The 16,495-nt window shown below is 37.9% G+C and overlaps 1 protein-coding gene across 1 annotated transcript in view; it reads right to left on the reverse strand.

Annotated features, from left to right (window-relative positions):
- Positions 1–16,495, reverse strand: part of MYBPC3 (myosin binding protein C3) — a 62,281-nt gene that overhangs the window by 11,835 nt on the left and 33,951 nt on the right. Inside the window, exons 22-27 of the mRNA XM_051792066.1 lie at positions 16,158–16,317; positions 14,024–14,128; positions 10,708–10,896; positions 7,539–7,673; positions 6,186–6,353; positions 4,829–4,917 (exon numbers count right to left, since the gene is read on the reverse strand). Of these exons, the coding sequence (XP_051648026.1) occupies positions 4,829–4,917; positions 6,186–6,353; positions 7,539–7,673; positions 10,708–10,896; positions 14,024–14,128; positions 16,158–16,317 (846 nt within the window). The remainder of the gene's footprint in view (positions 1–4,828; positions 4,918–6,185; positions 6,354–7,538; positions 7,674–10,707; positions 10,897–14,023; positions 14,129–16,157; positions 16,318–16,495) is intronic.

The following is a 16,495-nucleotide window of genomic DNA, read 5'->3' on the forward strand; positions in this document are numbered from 1 at the left end:
TAAATACTTTACAATTTCTGTTTTCTTGCAGACGAATATTTGCTCTCATCTGTGTGGTTTAGTGGTACCATGCTAGGAGGATGCCATTTAGTTAGAGTCTGAAATTATATTGAGAATAAATCCAGAAACAATATACTTGTGCTCATCTAGTACTCTTTCCCAGGCATCAATGAAGCCAACAGGTGATGTGGCTTGTTCTGATTGGTATTAAGCAGCACTCATATAGATCTGAGTTTATTAGCTTTGCCCCCTTTCTCCTCCCTTTCTTAAAACATTTAATTCTCTGTCCCCAGGCATTTTTAAGATATTTTGAAAAATTATTATCATCTTGAAATCTTGGTATGTGAAACTTACTGTACAATTCTTTCTGCATTGCAAAGTTTTTTTGGTGACTGTCAACCTAAGCAGTCAGTGTTGCTACACCCATGGAAGATGGCACTGTGGAATCAGTGAGATATCATTAGCTTGCATCACTGTCACTCAGCTGTTTCCAGGAAAAATAGTAGATAATATTTAGTTCTTCTTAGTTGTTGGAGTGCCACTTCCACAGTACAGCTCCAAACCAAGAATCCCAAGAAAACAGGAAATGACCATATCATATTTATTAAGTGTATTAATAATCAATCTAACAAAAAATAAATTAGTGGAGTTTTTTCAGTTTCTGCCAGATTACCATGGTGAAACAGTGCAGCACAGGCCTGGAGCAGTTCAAATGGGTGGGGAGGGAAAGTGAGACCTTCCAAGACAGCAGTGAGCTCTGCTTAGGCTGCCCTGGATCTGAAGTCTAAGGCACTGAAGTTAGGACACTGCCTTCAGTAAAGAGCAGAGAAAGCAGCTCCAGAAGGCTCCTCAATCCACTGGGTGTCTGGAACATACTCTGAAAGACTATATCTCTTTCTTTAGCCTACAAAGGGAGATTAAGATGCCTAGATTGGTGCCTAAAGGCACCAATAATGAATCTTTGTGCATTGCTATACCTTTATTTCAAGTTTCTCTGGTATTTGTTCAGAAAGTCTGTGCTGTATAATTTCTTTTTCAGTGGTACTGAAAAACCCACTCCATCTTTTATAAGATTCAGGCCAAGATCTGTTCAAAATTAGAGTTAAAGAACTTCTAAAGCTCCTAGAAATTGCTATTCATTCATAGATGTTCTTTTCTCTGGTATCTAACTCATCAGATATATTGTAATTTACATCAGGGCTGATAATAAACCTTGAATGAGCAATGCTTTTGGATCTTCCATTTCACCTATCTGGTAAATAATTTTCTTACAGCTTTCTGCCAAGGAACATAGAAGCACCTCAGACCTGTAGCTCTGAAATAATAGATACAAAATAATTTTGTCCAGTTTCAGTGGACTTTTACCCTGGTCTCATTTCATAGAACCCTTACAAAAACCTATTACAGCTATTAAAACCTACTGGAGGAAGAAATGGCTTCTCTTCTTCACCTAGAAGATCTAGTGGAAATTCTTGAACAAGTAAAAGTGTTTGAATTGTTCTGTGTTTTATTTTCCATATCCGTGTCTTATTATTGGTGAACTTGACAAGAATTGTCTCTATATGTGTATATTTTAAAATTATATGAGGATTCTGCTTGAAAAATTTGGCTAGGGAAATGCTTTCAAAATAAAAATAGTCTCCTTAAAATGGTATATTTATAAGGGCATTTTATTTAAATTTCTAATTTGTCAAGACAAATACTTGGCAGGTTTTCAAGCTGATTACAAGATTGTTACTTCTGGTGTCCTAGTGTGGTTGATCAGATATATTCAGTCACACCTCCTTTTTTGATATGCTATGAGTGCCAGTGAAAGATTGGAAGCGTTCAAAGTGTTGGTTTTCATATACTCTTATATTTATAGACTGTGAAAAGCACAAACAGATAGAAAGCATGTTCCTAATACATATGTCAGAGGATTGGATTTCTGCAATGTGTAATAGATGATCTGAGAGAGAACAGTGAGTGACAGAGTGGCTAAATAGCACACCAGAGAAACTTTAGGGAGCTCACAGCCAGGGAAGAATGAATCTAAACACACTTAGATGTTGATTCCCACATATATGATGGGTAAGAGGGCTGCTCAGTAATACTGTGAATTTTATCCACTAGTAGCACATAATATCCCTTCAATCATGGGCTCGTGTAGCTAATTTTGAAGGAAGAGTGTGTTGATTCCCTTCCTTTCAGCAGAATGTCCCACCTGCTTACTGCACTCAACAGAAAAATGCTCAGTAACAATGTTGCCCTTTCTCTTCTTTATGTTTTGATCTAAAGATTTGAATAAATTTGCAAGTAGCATTAAGCCCAGGATACCTTGACAAAGAATTTCATGGTAGTGACCACAGAGGTCGCTGGTACGGTTGTGCAGAAACTGTAAATAGTAGAAGACACTGACTTCCAATTTCATTAGATAATAGATAATTGTAACTACTTGAAGTCTTTCTCTGCAATAGAAATGGTCAGTGACTTAAATTTTTTTAAAATGTAAAGGGTAAGGGTTTTTTTAATTTGCTTTTTTTTTGAAAGATCATCAGTTTTACATGTTCTAAATAGCTACAGCCACAATTCTTAGTACTGCGAAAGCTGCAATTCAACACTATGACAAAGTGAAAACTCTCAAAAATTACCTCTTGAATTAAAGTCCTCTAGCTTTTTTTTTCAGAGTAAAATCTGGTGTTGATGGGTAGATCTTAACATTTTTTGTTAGCCTTATCTTTTAGGAGACTAGAGTTTATACCAGCACATGATTTTTCAGTCAGCTATTCAAATAACTTTTGAATCAGCTTGGTTCAATTTGGCCAATTTGACAGAGGACTAGAAATCTCTTAGCTTAGTACACTTCTGTGAAAAACTGGCAGGGTGAAATACCAAAACACCAGTTAGTGTCCCCACTTAGGAAAATTCAGGGAAGGTGTGATCTTAATATCCATTTTGTTTGGCAACAGCTGAATGATCAGGCAGGATTAAGGAACCTCTGGATTAGTTGCTACATGTACTTTCTCTGGCCAGGGAGCTGAGGACATATCAGTTAGGACTACCTAGGGAAGTAGGGCAAAGAACTGGCAAATCTCTGGGAATATTACAGTGAGGGTACTCTAAGCAGAGGAGGTGGCTTAGTGTGCTGGGAAGGTGGCGATATGAGGGTGTCGTTTTTTTAGCTCCAGACAGCAACTAAGCACCCCACTTGCTGGCAGAGTCTTGTGGGAAGCAGAAAAGGCCTTGACACTGTATGCACTGCTCTCAGCAATAACTAAAACACCCCTTAATTATCAATGCTGTTTCCAGCACAAATTCAAAATGCAGCCCCATACTAGCTACTATGAAGAAAATTAACTCTACCTGGGCCAAAACCAGCACAAGGAGACATAAAACACAAATCTCTCAAATGCTAAATTTTATCAGTTCCTCTGCTTATGGGACAGCTTGATAAATTTATGTGTTTTTTCTTCAAGGTGGACATCAAAGCATCAAACTTATGTTTATTTAATTTAGGGATTTTTTTAAGGATTACATTACTCAGAAGTAGCAGATGCACAAATATTGAATTTTGCATTTGGCTAGACCCCAGTAAAAGAGCCATTTTAGCAATTTTGGAGATAAATGTGGGAAAAAAAGCTTATGATTACACTAAAATAATGCAAGTATGCAATTCAAGACAGTTACTTCATAAACGAATTTGCAATTGTGTACTGATTAGATATTTCTTTGTGAAAAAGTAACTTTTCCTGTAACCCAGTAACCACAGGGCAAAAAGACATATACATTCAAGTTAACATTGATTTTTTTCTAAGAGATTTTTTTCATGTTGGTACTGCTCAAACAAAAGAATATAGGTGATGCGTGCATATATGAAAAAAACTGCATTGCTGAAAAAATGTTTTGTGTGTCTCCAGTGTCTTTTATATAAGAATTTCAAAGCTCTTCAACTAAAATATTATATTTTCATAAATGTCAGCCCTGGACAGTAGAGAAATTTTAGTGTCTTGAAATTTTAAATGAGGACTTGATTAAATGCTATATTACTGAGGGTATCTCTGTCAGAGCAAGAATCTGTAACATACAATTTCATTTGCTATGTTTCACTGAGAAAACCTTTTCTTTACACACACCAATTCTTCGACTGTATTAATTATTAGAATCTTGCATCTGAAAAAATGCATGTGGTGTTTTTTGAATAGTCAGGTAGTTGCCAAGGCAGGGTAATTGGTTAGGTCAGTCTTTGTGTGCATTTCAGCAATTTTGTGCATGCCATAGTGACATGTGTAGTTACATACATGCATCCTGGATAATCCTCATCATGCTGTATTTTTTACACCTTCAGCTCATGTAAGATAATGCCCAAGCTGTTCTTTGTATACACACAGACTACGTAGGGCCAACTGTGATCTTCTGTTTATGTGCAAACTACAATTTTTGTAGTAAATCTTTCAGAAATTAACATACACACTTTTGGCAAAGAAGTTACCTAGTAGCATCATGTACCTTGGTCCCAGGAGAGTAGTTGAATTCATATATTTTTGTATACTTCTCTGTGAGATGCATCCTGTGGTCAATAAGCAAGAATGGGCTTGCACTTACTTACACCACTTACTTTTTCTTCTTCCCCAAAAGGAGGGATTAAGGAAGAAACTCTGACTGTAAAAAAATTATGACTGAAAAAAGAGTGATTCCCTACCCTCCCCAAATGTTTGAGAGGGTTTCCTGAATCATCAACTGTACTTATGTAATACTGCTTAAGCAGTGAAGCAATGGGAACTTGCATAAGGGAAACTACTTTTGGTAAGTAATGATAAATAACCATGACAAAATAGAAGCTGATACATACCTGAAAAGGGATCACAATATTGATTGTCTCACCCACTTTCTTCACCAGAGTCTGTCTGAGATGCCGTGGCAGCCAGAATTTGGGACGCTCTGAAGTTAAGCATTAATACATTAAATACAAAGCTCTTGATAGTTTGCAACATTACTTATAGCACAAATAATGTAAAACACTGAAGAGACTTGGATAACTGTATGCATAAGAAAATTGTGGGAACACTGTTCATACTTTTAGGGAGTAGCTCCTTCTCAAAGTAGTTTCAAATGTATTTGTCTGGATAAAAATTTAGTATCAAATCTCAGTTGTATATTTACAATTGAATGTGTTTCAGTGACAGCTGGATTTGTGAAACTGCATCGCATCTGAAATACCAAATTTGGGTGACTTCTGTTGGATATGAGCCTTCTATATGGACTTTGTTTCTTTGGAGAACTTTTTCAGTTCAGTAGAAAGGATGGGACAAAGGGTATATTGGAGTAAAAGAGTGGTTGTAAATTATGATTTATCTATTGCTATATTGATACTGCAGCTCCCTGTAAATTGCCTTTTGGAGATATGTAAAGCAGAGCAACTGATGGATTTCCTTTATCTTTCTACAGTCGTTCAGTTACAGTTCTTTCTTTAAGATAGTGGAGTCTCATCGTAGCTTACTTTTTTCACTAAGAAAAGAAGTACTTTACTGTATTTTTTTTCATCTAGTCTCTGCTTTCCTCTACCTCACTGGAAAGCTTTCTACATTCTCCATGTGATACTTATTCGTTTCCCTGTCATTTACAGAAAGAATTTCTTGAGATAGAGCTGGAGTGTCTGTCTTCATGACCATTTGGTATTGAGATGCATTACAACTTCATTTCATTTACACTGGCTCATTTTACTGTTAGTGAAACTCTGACAGACACTTTGTGTGAGCCAAGCTTGAGGAATCCACTATTAGCAGCTCTTGATGTCTTTTGGACTCTAGTCAAATGAATTATAATCTACTGCTGTTGGGTGATACACAGGGTGTTAATTAATAATTTAGGACAAAGAAGTAAATAGATTGCTTGCATTTTGCAAGTAATTATGCAGTAATATAGCATCTTTTCAAGCAGAGAGCTAAATATTAAAAAGTATATTTCTTCAACCATGACAGTGCCATTGCAAGAGGCAAAATGTGAGTATTTTGAAAGTAAGAAGAAGGATTTTATTTTAAAAGCTGTTTTTAGAAAGATAAGACCTGTGCATTATAGTGATGTTCTCAGAGTCAGATGTTTGGCACCCAGTCAAAGTGAAAGAACTGTTTGGGTGTTATTCTTAGATGAAGGCAGAATTTTAACCAGAGGAAATAAATGAATAAGATTTATTCAGTATAGATACTCACGCAGGATCTCTTGAACAGTAACGGGCTCTTTTATTATTGCTGCTCCACTCTCACCAGCCAAGTTTATGGCCTTTATACGGAAATAAAGTTTGTCCCCCGTGACCAGGTCTTTAATCAGCGCAGATGTGCGCTCAGTTAGGCCAGGAAGCGCGGGAATCCATTCTGTAGCTGCAAGTACAGTATTTGCATGTTGTAACAATACTGATGCCTTGTTTGCAATTGAAAATAAATTTGTGTTAGGGTAAAATGAATTTAAATTGCAACACCACACTTCAAAGGGAATAAAATAAGTTTGAAAAAGACTTCTGGATTGAGTAGATGTGTATACACATGGAGTTAAGGAATTTCTACCTTTTGTTATTCAAAAGAGTTAAGGATGAGGGAATTATCTTTTGGTACTTCCTTTGGCATTCTGTTTTATGAGCTGTGGGACTTCTTGACATTTATTTTCATTACAAAGGAGGAGGGAGAATTTTGGAAGTAGTTTTAGTAAGAAAATGCAGCCTTAATTTAATTTTTTTTTGGAATAAATATATCTCCTGTGGCTGTCCAAATGGATTGATGAAAGCCACATACGCTGAAAACAATAATAGAACACATAACTGTTGGAATTTATTATTTACTTCTCAACTGACACTGTAGAACAGAATTCTTAGTGCTTCCTTAGTTACTCTAATGCACAGAAATATGACTGAAAAATCATTCTTCTACGACAATGACATAGAGATTCTGGTAATTCCATAATGATATCTCATTAAAGACTATGAATTATTTCTGGATAATTTATACTCTGTAAACCCCCTAGCTTAGATTATATGGCAATGAAACCTGGTGTCAGGGAAAATTTCATTATTAAAGTGATTATAAATTTGTCGTTTGACTTTTATGACATAAATATGTTGTAGCGTCATGGTACATTGAGTATTGTACATATGGTGCTGTTACACTCTATTATCAGCACAAGTATTAAGTGAGGCAAGGTAACAGTTACTTTAAAGTTTGATGTTATCACAGTCATGTTATTGTATTGGTTTTAAGGAATATGCAATTCCTCAATGATACAAAAGTGCAATAGTGACTATAGAACAACAAGATATTTTTGTTTTACTTATCTGTTTTAAAGTTTATGATGATTGTGAAGATGACATTATGGTTGATGTGATTTTCAAGGTTTTACAGTCACGCTGTAATAAGTATGGTGATGGTTGTCAAGGATGTTAGACGTAGATTTGAGTTCCAATTTAATCATACTGGATTAAATGGTTAGGTTACTGGTATATTGCAGTGAAATTATTGCAACTGCAGTATTTTTAAAATGTTCAGTTGCTGCTGCCATGTGCCTATCTTACTTACATCCATCTTTGCAGTATTCCACAATATAACCATCTAATCCTCCAGCTCCAATCCGCTCAGGAGGTCTCCACTTCAAGGCAACAGTGCTGTCAGAAACATCTTCCACTGTAAAGTGGGTTGGTTCACTTGGAGGAGCTGTAAGGAAATATGTAGAAGTAGATTCTGAGAAATAGCAATATAACTATGAGAATTGAAGGGCTATACATAGAGTGATTAACAGCTGATTTATATACCACTGTCTGTTTTAATAAAATAAATCTAGCTGAAGCTCAGTTGTAAAGTGTAACGCCTAATACTTCATTTAATAGAAGCACAGCATGGGATTCCTATAATAGGAAGGGGAACAAGAGGTTAAGATAGTAGTTCCTATTCACAGATGCTCCCTTATGAGAAAAGCCACTGAAAAAAGACTTGTAGAAGGGAGTCAAATTGTCATCAGAAGTCTGCAGGAAAGTTTAGAAATAAAATTACATACAATTTGTATTCTGTACTTACACCCTGACTGTAACTGGACAAAATTCACATAGTCAGAGGGCCAAATTCATCAGTGCTAAATGTGACTTTACTCATTTTCCTTAACAGTGGAGAAAATGACAAAAAGTTACAATTACATGTTTACAGAAACACTAGTTCTGATTTGTGCATTTGTAGCAGATACACACTTGAGAAAAATATTTTGGGGCTGAAGAATTTTAATTTGATTTAGATACAGCTTTTTCATATCTCTTCAGAATGGGTGTATTGTGGTTCTTTATAAAGCCATAGTTCAGAAAGACCACTAGCTAAACTCGGTCGTCTTCAGCATTAGTAGACTATTGTCTACTAATTGAAAAAACAATCAAGGAAAGCCCTAACTTGAAAAGCCCTAACTTGAAAATCCAAAATACACACAATTGCTACTGTGAAATAATTGATTCCAAAAAGCAAACAGAAAGATAATTTTTTCAAAATAACATTTAGATTTCAGGACCATAAAACTTAAGAGCATAAGAGCAATCATGTTAAAGAAAGGTATATTTGGCATAAACTGAATTTCTTTTGAATATGTATAATAGATTTTACAAAGTAAGTTATATGAAGGTTTATAGATTGTGAAACTGATTGAAATTGATCTTAGTTCCCAAAGTTATCGTACAAAAAAAAAAAAGAAAACCCACTAAAAAACCAATCTCCAAAAATGCCACCCAGTTTCATTTTTGTAACTGTGTCAAAAATTTTCATATTCACATGGTAGCAAGGACAGCACACAGGAGGCAAATGCAGTTGGGAGCATACACAACCACACAGTACACGATCAAAACCCCAAACCTCTTCTCTGAAGCAGTAAGTGTGAACTTTATCCTTAAGCAAGTAAAACTCTGCCTATCCCATGAAAACTTTGGACCTTGTTTTCCAGTAGCTCCACTTGATGGTTCTTGTGTGACCTCTTTTGTTGCAGACCAGCCGTTGTGTGTCTGAAATCCAGAATTATGAGACCCTTCTTGCTGTTCAGCCTTTCCTTCTGACTCCTTCACTGCATCATCTGCTTTTACGTTATCTCCTTCAGCAGGCTGTTCCCCTTCACTGATATTTGTAGAATTAGCAACTCTAGTCATTTTAATTTCCTGCTATTTGTGTTTTTGTGGGTCTTCTCCCTAAAGGTCTTAGCAAGCGGGTTTCCTGAGGACTCCTTTAGTTTGCTCCTTGCTCAGAGACTGCAGGAGACACCGCACTGCTGTGTTGGGAAGAATTATTTATAGAAAATCATTCCTCAAATATTTTCTTAATCAGCTATCCTTTTAGCTGTGGAGAGGGCTGGGATTAAGGGAGTACGGGGTGGGATACTGTGATATTTGCACCCATAAGGGAACGAGAGAAGCTGAGAGGGACAGGGAAATTTCTGTCAATTAGTTCTCCTCCTTTCCAGATCCAACTTGACCGTCACACTTCTAATTATAACAACTAAAAATTCATCAGCAGTTTCATGAAACTGGAACCTCTGTGCTCTTCAGTAAGAGGAATGAGAGACAGAGAAGAGGAAGATTACAAAGGAAAAGGTTGATTAAATATAGAATCATGGCCAGGCTTTGCGAATGAAGATTTGGGAAGGGCTTTACCCACGTTTGTTACAAGCACACTGGTGGCTAAAAGGCCAATACGAGATAGGCATGTCCGGTTGCAAAAGGCACAGCAGAAAGACTCCTTGGGTGGTATATTCTGCAAGGCACGATTCTTTCTGCATTGTCTTCACTCCTCGAGAGTGATCCTGCGTGTGTTCTCAAAGGAAGCAGCAGTGTTATAGATGGTGTGTCTCCAGACCTCCCGATTGGAGGCCAGAGTAGACCAGTTATGGTGATCAATATGGCCAAGGCTGAGATGTTGTTTCAGGGAGTCCTTGTATCTTCTCTTCAGGGCTCCTCTCTTGCGGCAGCTGGTGGCAAGTTCACCACAGAGCACGATCTTAAGGAGGAGGTGGTCCTTCATCCTTGAGACGTGCCCTGCCCAGCGCAGCTGTGTTCTCAGTAACATGGCCTCAATACTTGTGACTGCTGCTTGTTCTAGAACAGACGTGATAGTCACATAATCTGACCAGTGGATGTTTAGGATTGAACGGAGGCAGTGTTGATGGAAGCGTTCTAAGAGTCGCAGGTGGTGGCGGTAAATGACCCATGATTTGGATCCATATAAGAGAGTAGACAGCACTATGGCTCTGTAAACACTGATCTTTGTACTTTTCTTCAGATGTTTGTTTCACCAAACTCTTTTATGGAGTTTTCCGAAAGCACTGTATGCCTTTGCTAACCTGTTGTCTATCTCTCCGTCAATCTTACCATCCGAGGAGATGAGGCTACCTAGGAACGAGAGAAGCTGAGAGGGACAGGGAAATTTCTGTCAATTAGTTCTCCTCCTTTCCAGATCCAGCTTGACCGTCACACTTCTAATTATAACAACTAAAAATTCATCAGCAATTTCATGAAACTGGAACCTCTGTGCTCTTCAGTAAGAGGAATGAGAGACAGAGAAGAGGAAGATTACAAAGGAAAAGGTTGATTAAATATAGAATATAAGGGTGGTTGATAGCCTCTTTCCTAACACATTCTTTTTAGCTATAAGAGCAGTTGAAGAGAAAAGGTGAAAATTATCCTGTCTTGGTTTTGTCCTAGAAATAACCTGGAGTTGCAAAACTCACCAATTGGCATGAAGGGTTTTGAGGCAGGGCTTGGCCGGGACATGCCAATAGAATTCACAGCATAAATCCGCATCTCATAAACTACTCCTTCAATCATTCGCTTGGCTTCATAGGTTAGCTCTTTTAAAAGGTCAAAGTTCAGTCTCATCCATCGATAGCTCTTCTTCTTCTTTCTTTCTAAAATATAGCCTGGAAAGGATAGATGTTATTGTGTAAAAGAACTGCAAATTGTTATCTCACGCAGGAAAAAAAGAAAATCCTTATAAGAGAATGAGAAATTGCCTGGAAAATTTTAAGATGAAGTATAGAGTTAAAAGTTAATTTTTTTCCTTGTATTCTGCTGCAATTCACTAATCTTGACTAACAGCACAAATTCCAAACAAAAGATTAGTTAGAATAACAGTTTGACAATTCCATTTTTCTTTTTTTATGTTTTATCTAACAACTGATGCTAGATCTTTGTGTTCATTGCTAGATGGTGGAATTGCAGAGTGCAGAATTCTTCCCAGACTGTGCAGATCCCAGCTTCCTTCAGCCCTACAGTGGAGTGAGACGTGACCACTCACCATTTTTCTTGCTCTGATTTCCTTGGGAAGGAAAGTGAGCCTGTATGATAGCAGAGAAGCAAGAGAGATGGCTGCACTGCAGAACAAATCTGTAGGACAGCTCAGTCTGTATGCCCGGAATCCAGGTCTTAGTACATCTGACTCACACACTCAACATCTACAGCCTTTCCCACACTACCGTGCTGTTTTTCAGAATGACTAAGACCCGACTATGGGTTTAAAAGATAAACTTCTCATTTTCCAAAACTGACAATGGAATCTGTGATTTCTGATGCTTAATATGGAGGATGGTTGTATATCACGTTGGAAGATATTTTCCAGTTGACCTGCTACAAAGGACTGATCAACTGTTTCTTTCCATCTAGCTATATTAAATTTCTGCTGCTTCTCTGTGTTGCAGATAACGTGACTGGATGTGACCCATGTAGGCTTCTTTTAAACAAACTTTGCTTTGAAAGCTCTTCATCTTTTAACTACAGAATGAATAATCAGGGCATACTCTGAATAGTCATTTACACATGCCATTCACACATGTTTATTGTATATGTCTGTTTCTACTCATAGACTGCAGAGATCTGTACAGATGTCTGTAATTGCAATCAGCTACCACAGTATAAGTCTAAAGCAAGGACTTATGAATTGAGCTGTGTAGGGGAGTGATTCAATCCATACTGCTCACCTGTGTCATGGCTATCAACCTTGCAAATGTCCTTTTGGTGTACCTGAGAAGTATGATTCACACTTAGGGTGTCTAAGGGAGGTGGCACGTATGCTGACATGCTGTAGGCACAGACACCATACATCAGCAGCCTTTTCTGTCTATGTTGAAGTACAAGAAGAGCATGGGAGTCTACATAATGTTTTGGGAAATGAGTGGTGGAAGTACCTTTAAGGTGACAGGTTGTATTATCGCTTCTAATGCATAAAGTTACTCCTGGCATACTTGTTTTCTGTAGCTTCTAAACAGAGTTAAAAGCTGTAAGCAAAGAACTTGTGGTTCCTTTGATATGTTCCTGGTTTTTTTGTCTCTTCACCAGGGTCTATGAGACTGAGAGAAGTTTCATCAACTCAGTCCCTGTTTTTCTACCATTTTAGATAAAGTTTCCTGTCAGAATGGAGACATTTCTTCACTGTAGCATACCAGAACTGCAATTTGAAAAAAAAAGGCAGAAAGGAGGTAAAATGACAATACTGGTAGTATTGCTGACACTTGGTAAAGCAGATTATTTCCCCAAATGTACAGAATATGTGAGAGATAAAGATACTGTTTTAGTAATATAAAAATCACACAAAACCCCACGAAAGGTGAAGATGGAGTGTGAATTTCTTTTTTATGTCTGTTCTGCCTACAATGCCATCTGTATCAATATGAAGACAGATAAGAATGCATATGCCTTTTTTTCCCTTGCCTTTTTAACTTGCTTTTAAAGTTATGTTTGAATGGACAGTGCTGCATCCTGGGTTTTCCTCTCCCCCCCGCTGCAGGGGTTTTATTGTAGCTCTATTAGTAGTGCAGTCCTGTACTGACTGAAGAGACTCCCTCAGGTAGTGCAAAGGGTCATTAGTGGAACAATAACAAAATCGTTCCTTTGACAGTGAAAATGAAACAAAGAACTTTCTAAAATATGTGCTCTGAAAACTCTACAAAACAAAATCATGGGCTTTGCATAGTCAGTGAGGTGGAGTTGGCTGTGGTAATGGGACAGCTATTGGTATGTATCTTTGCACACAATAGTTTAAATTGCTAACTTCTTGCTTGCTTCTGCTCAGAACAGATGAAACCACAATGGACTGGACTGGCCCAGCAATACCTTGTTTATTCTTGCACAGATAAATTCTGTTGAATTAAATGAGACTGATCTTGTGGAAATTAATGAAGTACAAACATCCAAAAGCAAATACAAACTCCTCTCTTCCAGATAATATGCAGGAGATTAAAAGAATTTTAGAGCATTTCTAGCCCTGACATCTCCATGGAAGTCCATAGAGCTTTCAGTGTATTTTTTTTAAAGAAACTCAGACATCTTTATTAAACAAATTGCTAGATATGGACTACACAGGAATTTTTTTCCCTAAAATTGTTCAAGACCCTACATTATTTTATTTTTCTTCTGAAGATCACAGAGAGTTTTATCTAAAACTCTCCATGCTCTGAGCAGAACTTAAAATAGTGTCAGTAATATTCTTTATTGTGCTTGCTCATTTCCTGCATCGCACGATAACTTTGCACTCTAGTTTTTAGTACAGATTTTAAGGTCCTTAAAATGATCAAAAAGTGTTTAATGATGCATTATTTTGTATGAAATAGAATTATGAAGTAGTTTTCCACTAAAAAACATGTATTGCGTACTTTGAGATTGCAGATGTCTGGAGCTGATGACTGAGGTGGCCAGAGATCTGTTTGATATTTGATAGGTAAAAGCAAAGGCCTGTATACTGGCGTAAGATTTCTGTCTTGAATGAGAATGTTTAGCTTTAACTATTTTTGATATCACCTTCTTTTTCTGTGGTAACTTACTCGCTGAAATACTTCTCTGATTCAAACAGCACAGGTAGGGGGCACTGTCTCCTCAAAATTGAAGAGCCAGAACCTAGACTGGTTTGAAGGTTAGACACATCAGAGTAGTTAGTGTCTGAGGGTCAGCCTTCCTAGAGTGAGTAAACATAGAGAATCCTTCTGTGCCACTTTAAAGGAACAGCAAAAAGTATAGGCAAAGCTGCAGGGGACTTTATATTTTAGGACTTCTTACCAAGTACTGGTTGCCCACCATCATACTTAGGGGGTTGCCACTGCACAGTACAGTAATCTTCTCCAATGTTGCTGATTGTGGGAGCTTCTGGAGGGTCAGGAACATCTGAAGAAAGTATGAGAATGAACGAGAGTTGTTATTGTTTCAATTTCTTTATACAAGTAAATTAAATATTTTTCTTTAACACTTATTTTTTCCTGTATAGCATTGATCCAGTCACTAGTGGTGTCCCCCAGGAGTCAGAGTTGGGCCCAGTCCTGTTTAATATCCTTAATGATGATCTGAATGCGGGGATTGAATCTATCATTAGCAAATTTGCGGACGACACCAAGTTGGGAGGGGTGTCGATCTGCTGGAGGGTAGGAAGGCCCTGCAGAGAGGCCAGGACAGGCTGGATTGATGGGCTGAGACCGACAGCAGCATGAGGTTCAACAAGACCAAGTGCCGGCTCCTACATTTTGGCCACCAGAACCCCATGTGGCATTACAGGCTCAGGGGAATAGTGTTTGGAAAGTGGACAAGTGTAAAAGGACCTGTAGCTGCTGACTGACAGCAGCTGAACTTGAGCTAGTGGTGTGCCCAGGTAGCCAAGAAGGCCAATGGCATCCTGGCCTGTATCAGGAATAGTGTGGCCAACAGGACCAGGGAAGTGATTCTTCCCCTGTACTCAGCACTGGTGAGGCTGCACCTTGAATCTTCTGTCCAGTTCTGGGCCCCTCAACTCAGGAAGGACATTGAGGTGCTGGAGTGGGTCCAGAGAAGGGGAAGGAAGCTGGTGAAGGGTCTGGAACCCAAGTCCTATGAGGAGCAGCTGAGGGATCTGGGGGTGTTCAGCCTGGAGAGAAGAGGCTCAAGGGAGACCACATCACTCTCTACAGCTGCCTGAAAGGAGGTTGTAGCCAGGTGGGGATCAGTCTCTTCTCCTAGGCAACCAGTGACAGGACAACAGGACATAGTCTAAGGCTGCTCCAAGGGAGGTTTAGGGTCGACAGTCAGAAGAAATTCTTCACAGAAAGGGTGATTAGATTTTGGGATGGGCTGACCAGGGAGGTGACGGAGTTACCATTCCTAGAGGTATTTAAGGAAAGACTGGATGTGGCACGTAGTGCCATGATCTAGTTGACAAGGTGGTGTTGGGTCATAGGTTGCACTTGATGATCACAGGTTGAACTCGAGGTCTTTTCCAACCTAATTGATTCCATGATTCTGCGATACAGCATTGTCAGATAGCAACAGTAGGTACAACTGAGAATGTATCAACTTAGTCTAAAGCGAATCCTGCTCTTTCATGCTTCCTTTTACTTCCCAGAAATAATAAACTTTTTGCAAAAATATAAGATAATGAGGTAATTCTGCTCCGTAAGATGAGCCTTGCTCCAGGCTTTCTTATTTTCTCTAGAATAAATGTTATAAAATACAATGACTGTATGTCTCACATATTTTGTCACTTTGGAGATATTCATAGTAAATATCCTGACTTAGTATTAACAAAATAAGGAAGGAGACTTAGTATTCACCAAGCAATTCTAAATTTTAATACTGTAGGTGCAAGTAATTTTCTTTTATCATTTCTAATGTGCTTATAACCTAGCCTTTTGTTATGTGTGCCAGGGTATCAGCGAATTAAATATTATGAAAAATTTTTAGAAATAACTGACTCAAAATCATATTCCTCCCAGCTCTTCTGTGACTTATTGAAGTGTCTGTCAATCTGTTTATCTTCCATCAGATACATAATGTTTCTTTATTCCATTAACCGTTTACTGCTTATAGAATGAAGTAATCTTTACTTAAAAACACAAACCACAACAAAATGACTAGAAGTTTTTCTTATCTCAGACAAGCATGAAGCATGTACTTTAGAACAGAATGTCATCCATAAAATGATAAGATCACCTGAAACAGGAAATACATGGATTACTATTGGGAGTTGCTCTCTTAACTTTTCACACAGAAGGCAACTACCTCTGAAAAAATACTTCTGCCAGATTTATAATTGATAATGTTCCTCTCTTTATGTTCTTTTTCAGTTTTTCTAAACCTAAGGTCAGAACTTGTCTCAGTTTTAGAGAAGGATGAGTTTCAATGAATTGAAGATGCTTTCATGCTCTGTTTGCTTCTTTCCTTCACTTACCAATAACTTTGACTGTGATATCAGCCTTATCTTCTCCCACTGGATTCTTAAGTATAACTCTGTATACTCCCTCATCTTCCTTTTCTGCTCCTTCAATGATGAAGACACAATGGTCTTCATGTATCTCCACACGAACTCTGCCTTCAGATTCAAACAGAAGCTGTGGGCAGTGAAAGTAAGAGATAAAATAATTTTAAGTTTTTTCTGGGACAGCCTGATGACTCTGTATGTAAGCTGGTGAAAATCTACAAATCACTGAATATTACAAAAATTATTGACAAGCTATAATGCTTTTCAAGTTCTATTTGCATGTAGAAGAGAGAAATATAGACTGGTTG

This window comes from Manacus candei, unplaced genomic scaffold, assembly GCF_025592945.1.
Source record: "Manacus candei isolate 608988 ecotype Guabito, Panama unplaced genomic scaffold, ASM2559294v1 h1tg000033l, whole genome shotgun sequence".
NCBI lineage: Eukaryota > Metazoa > Chordata > Aves > Passeriformes > Pipridae > Manacus > Manacus candei.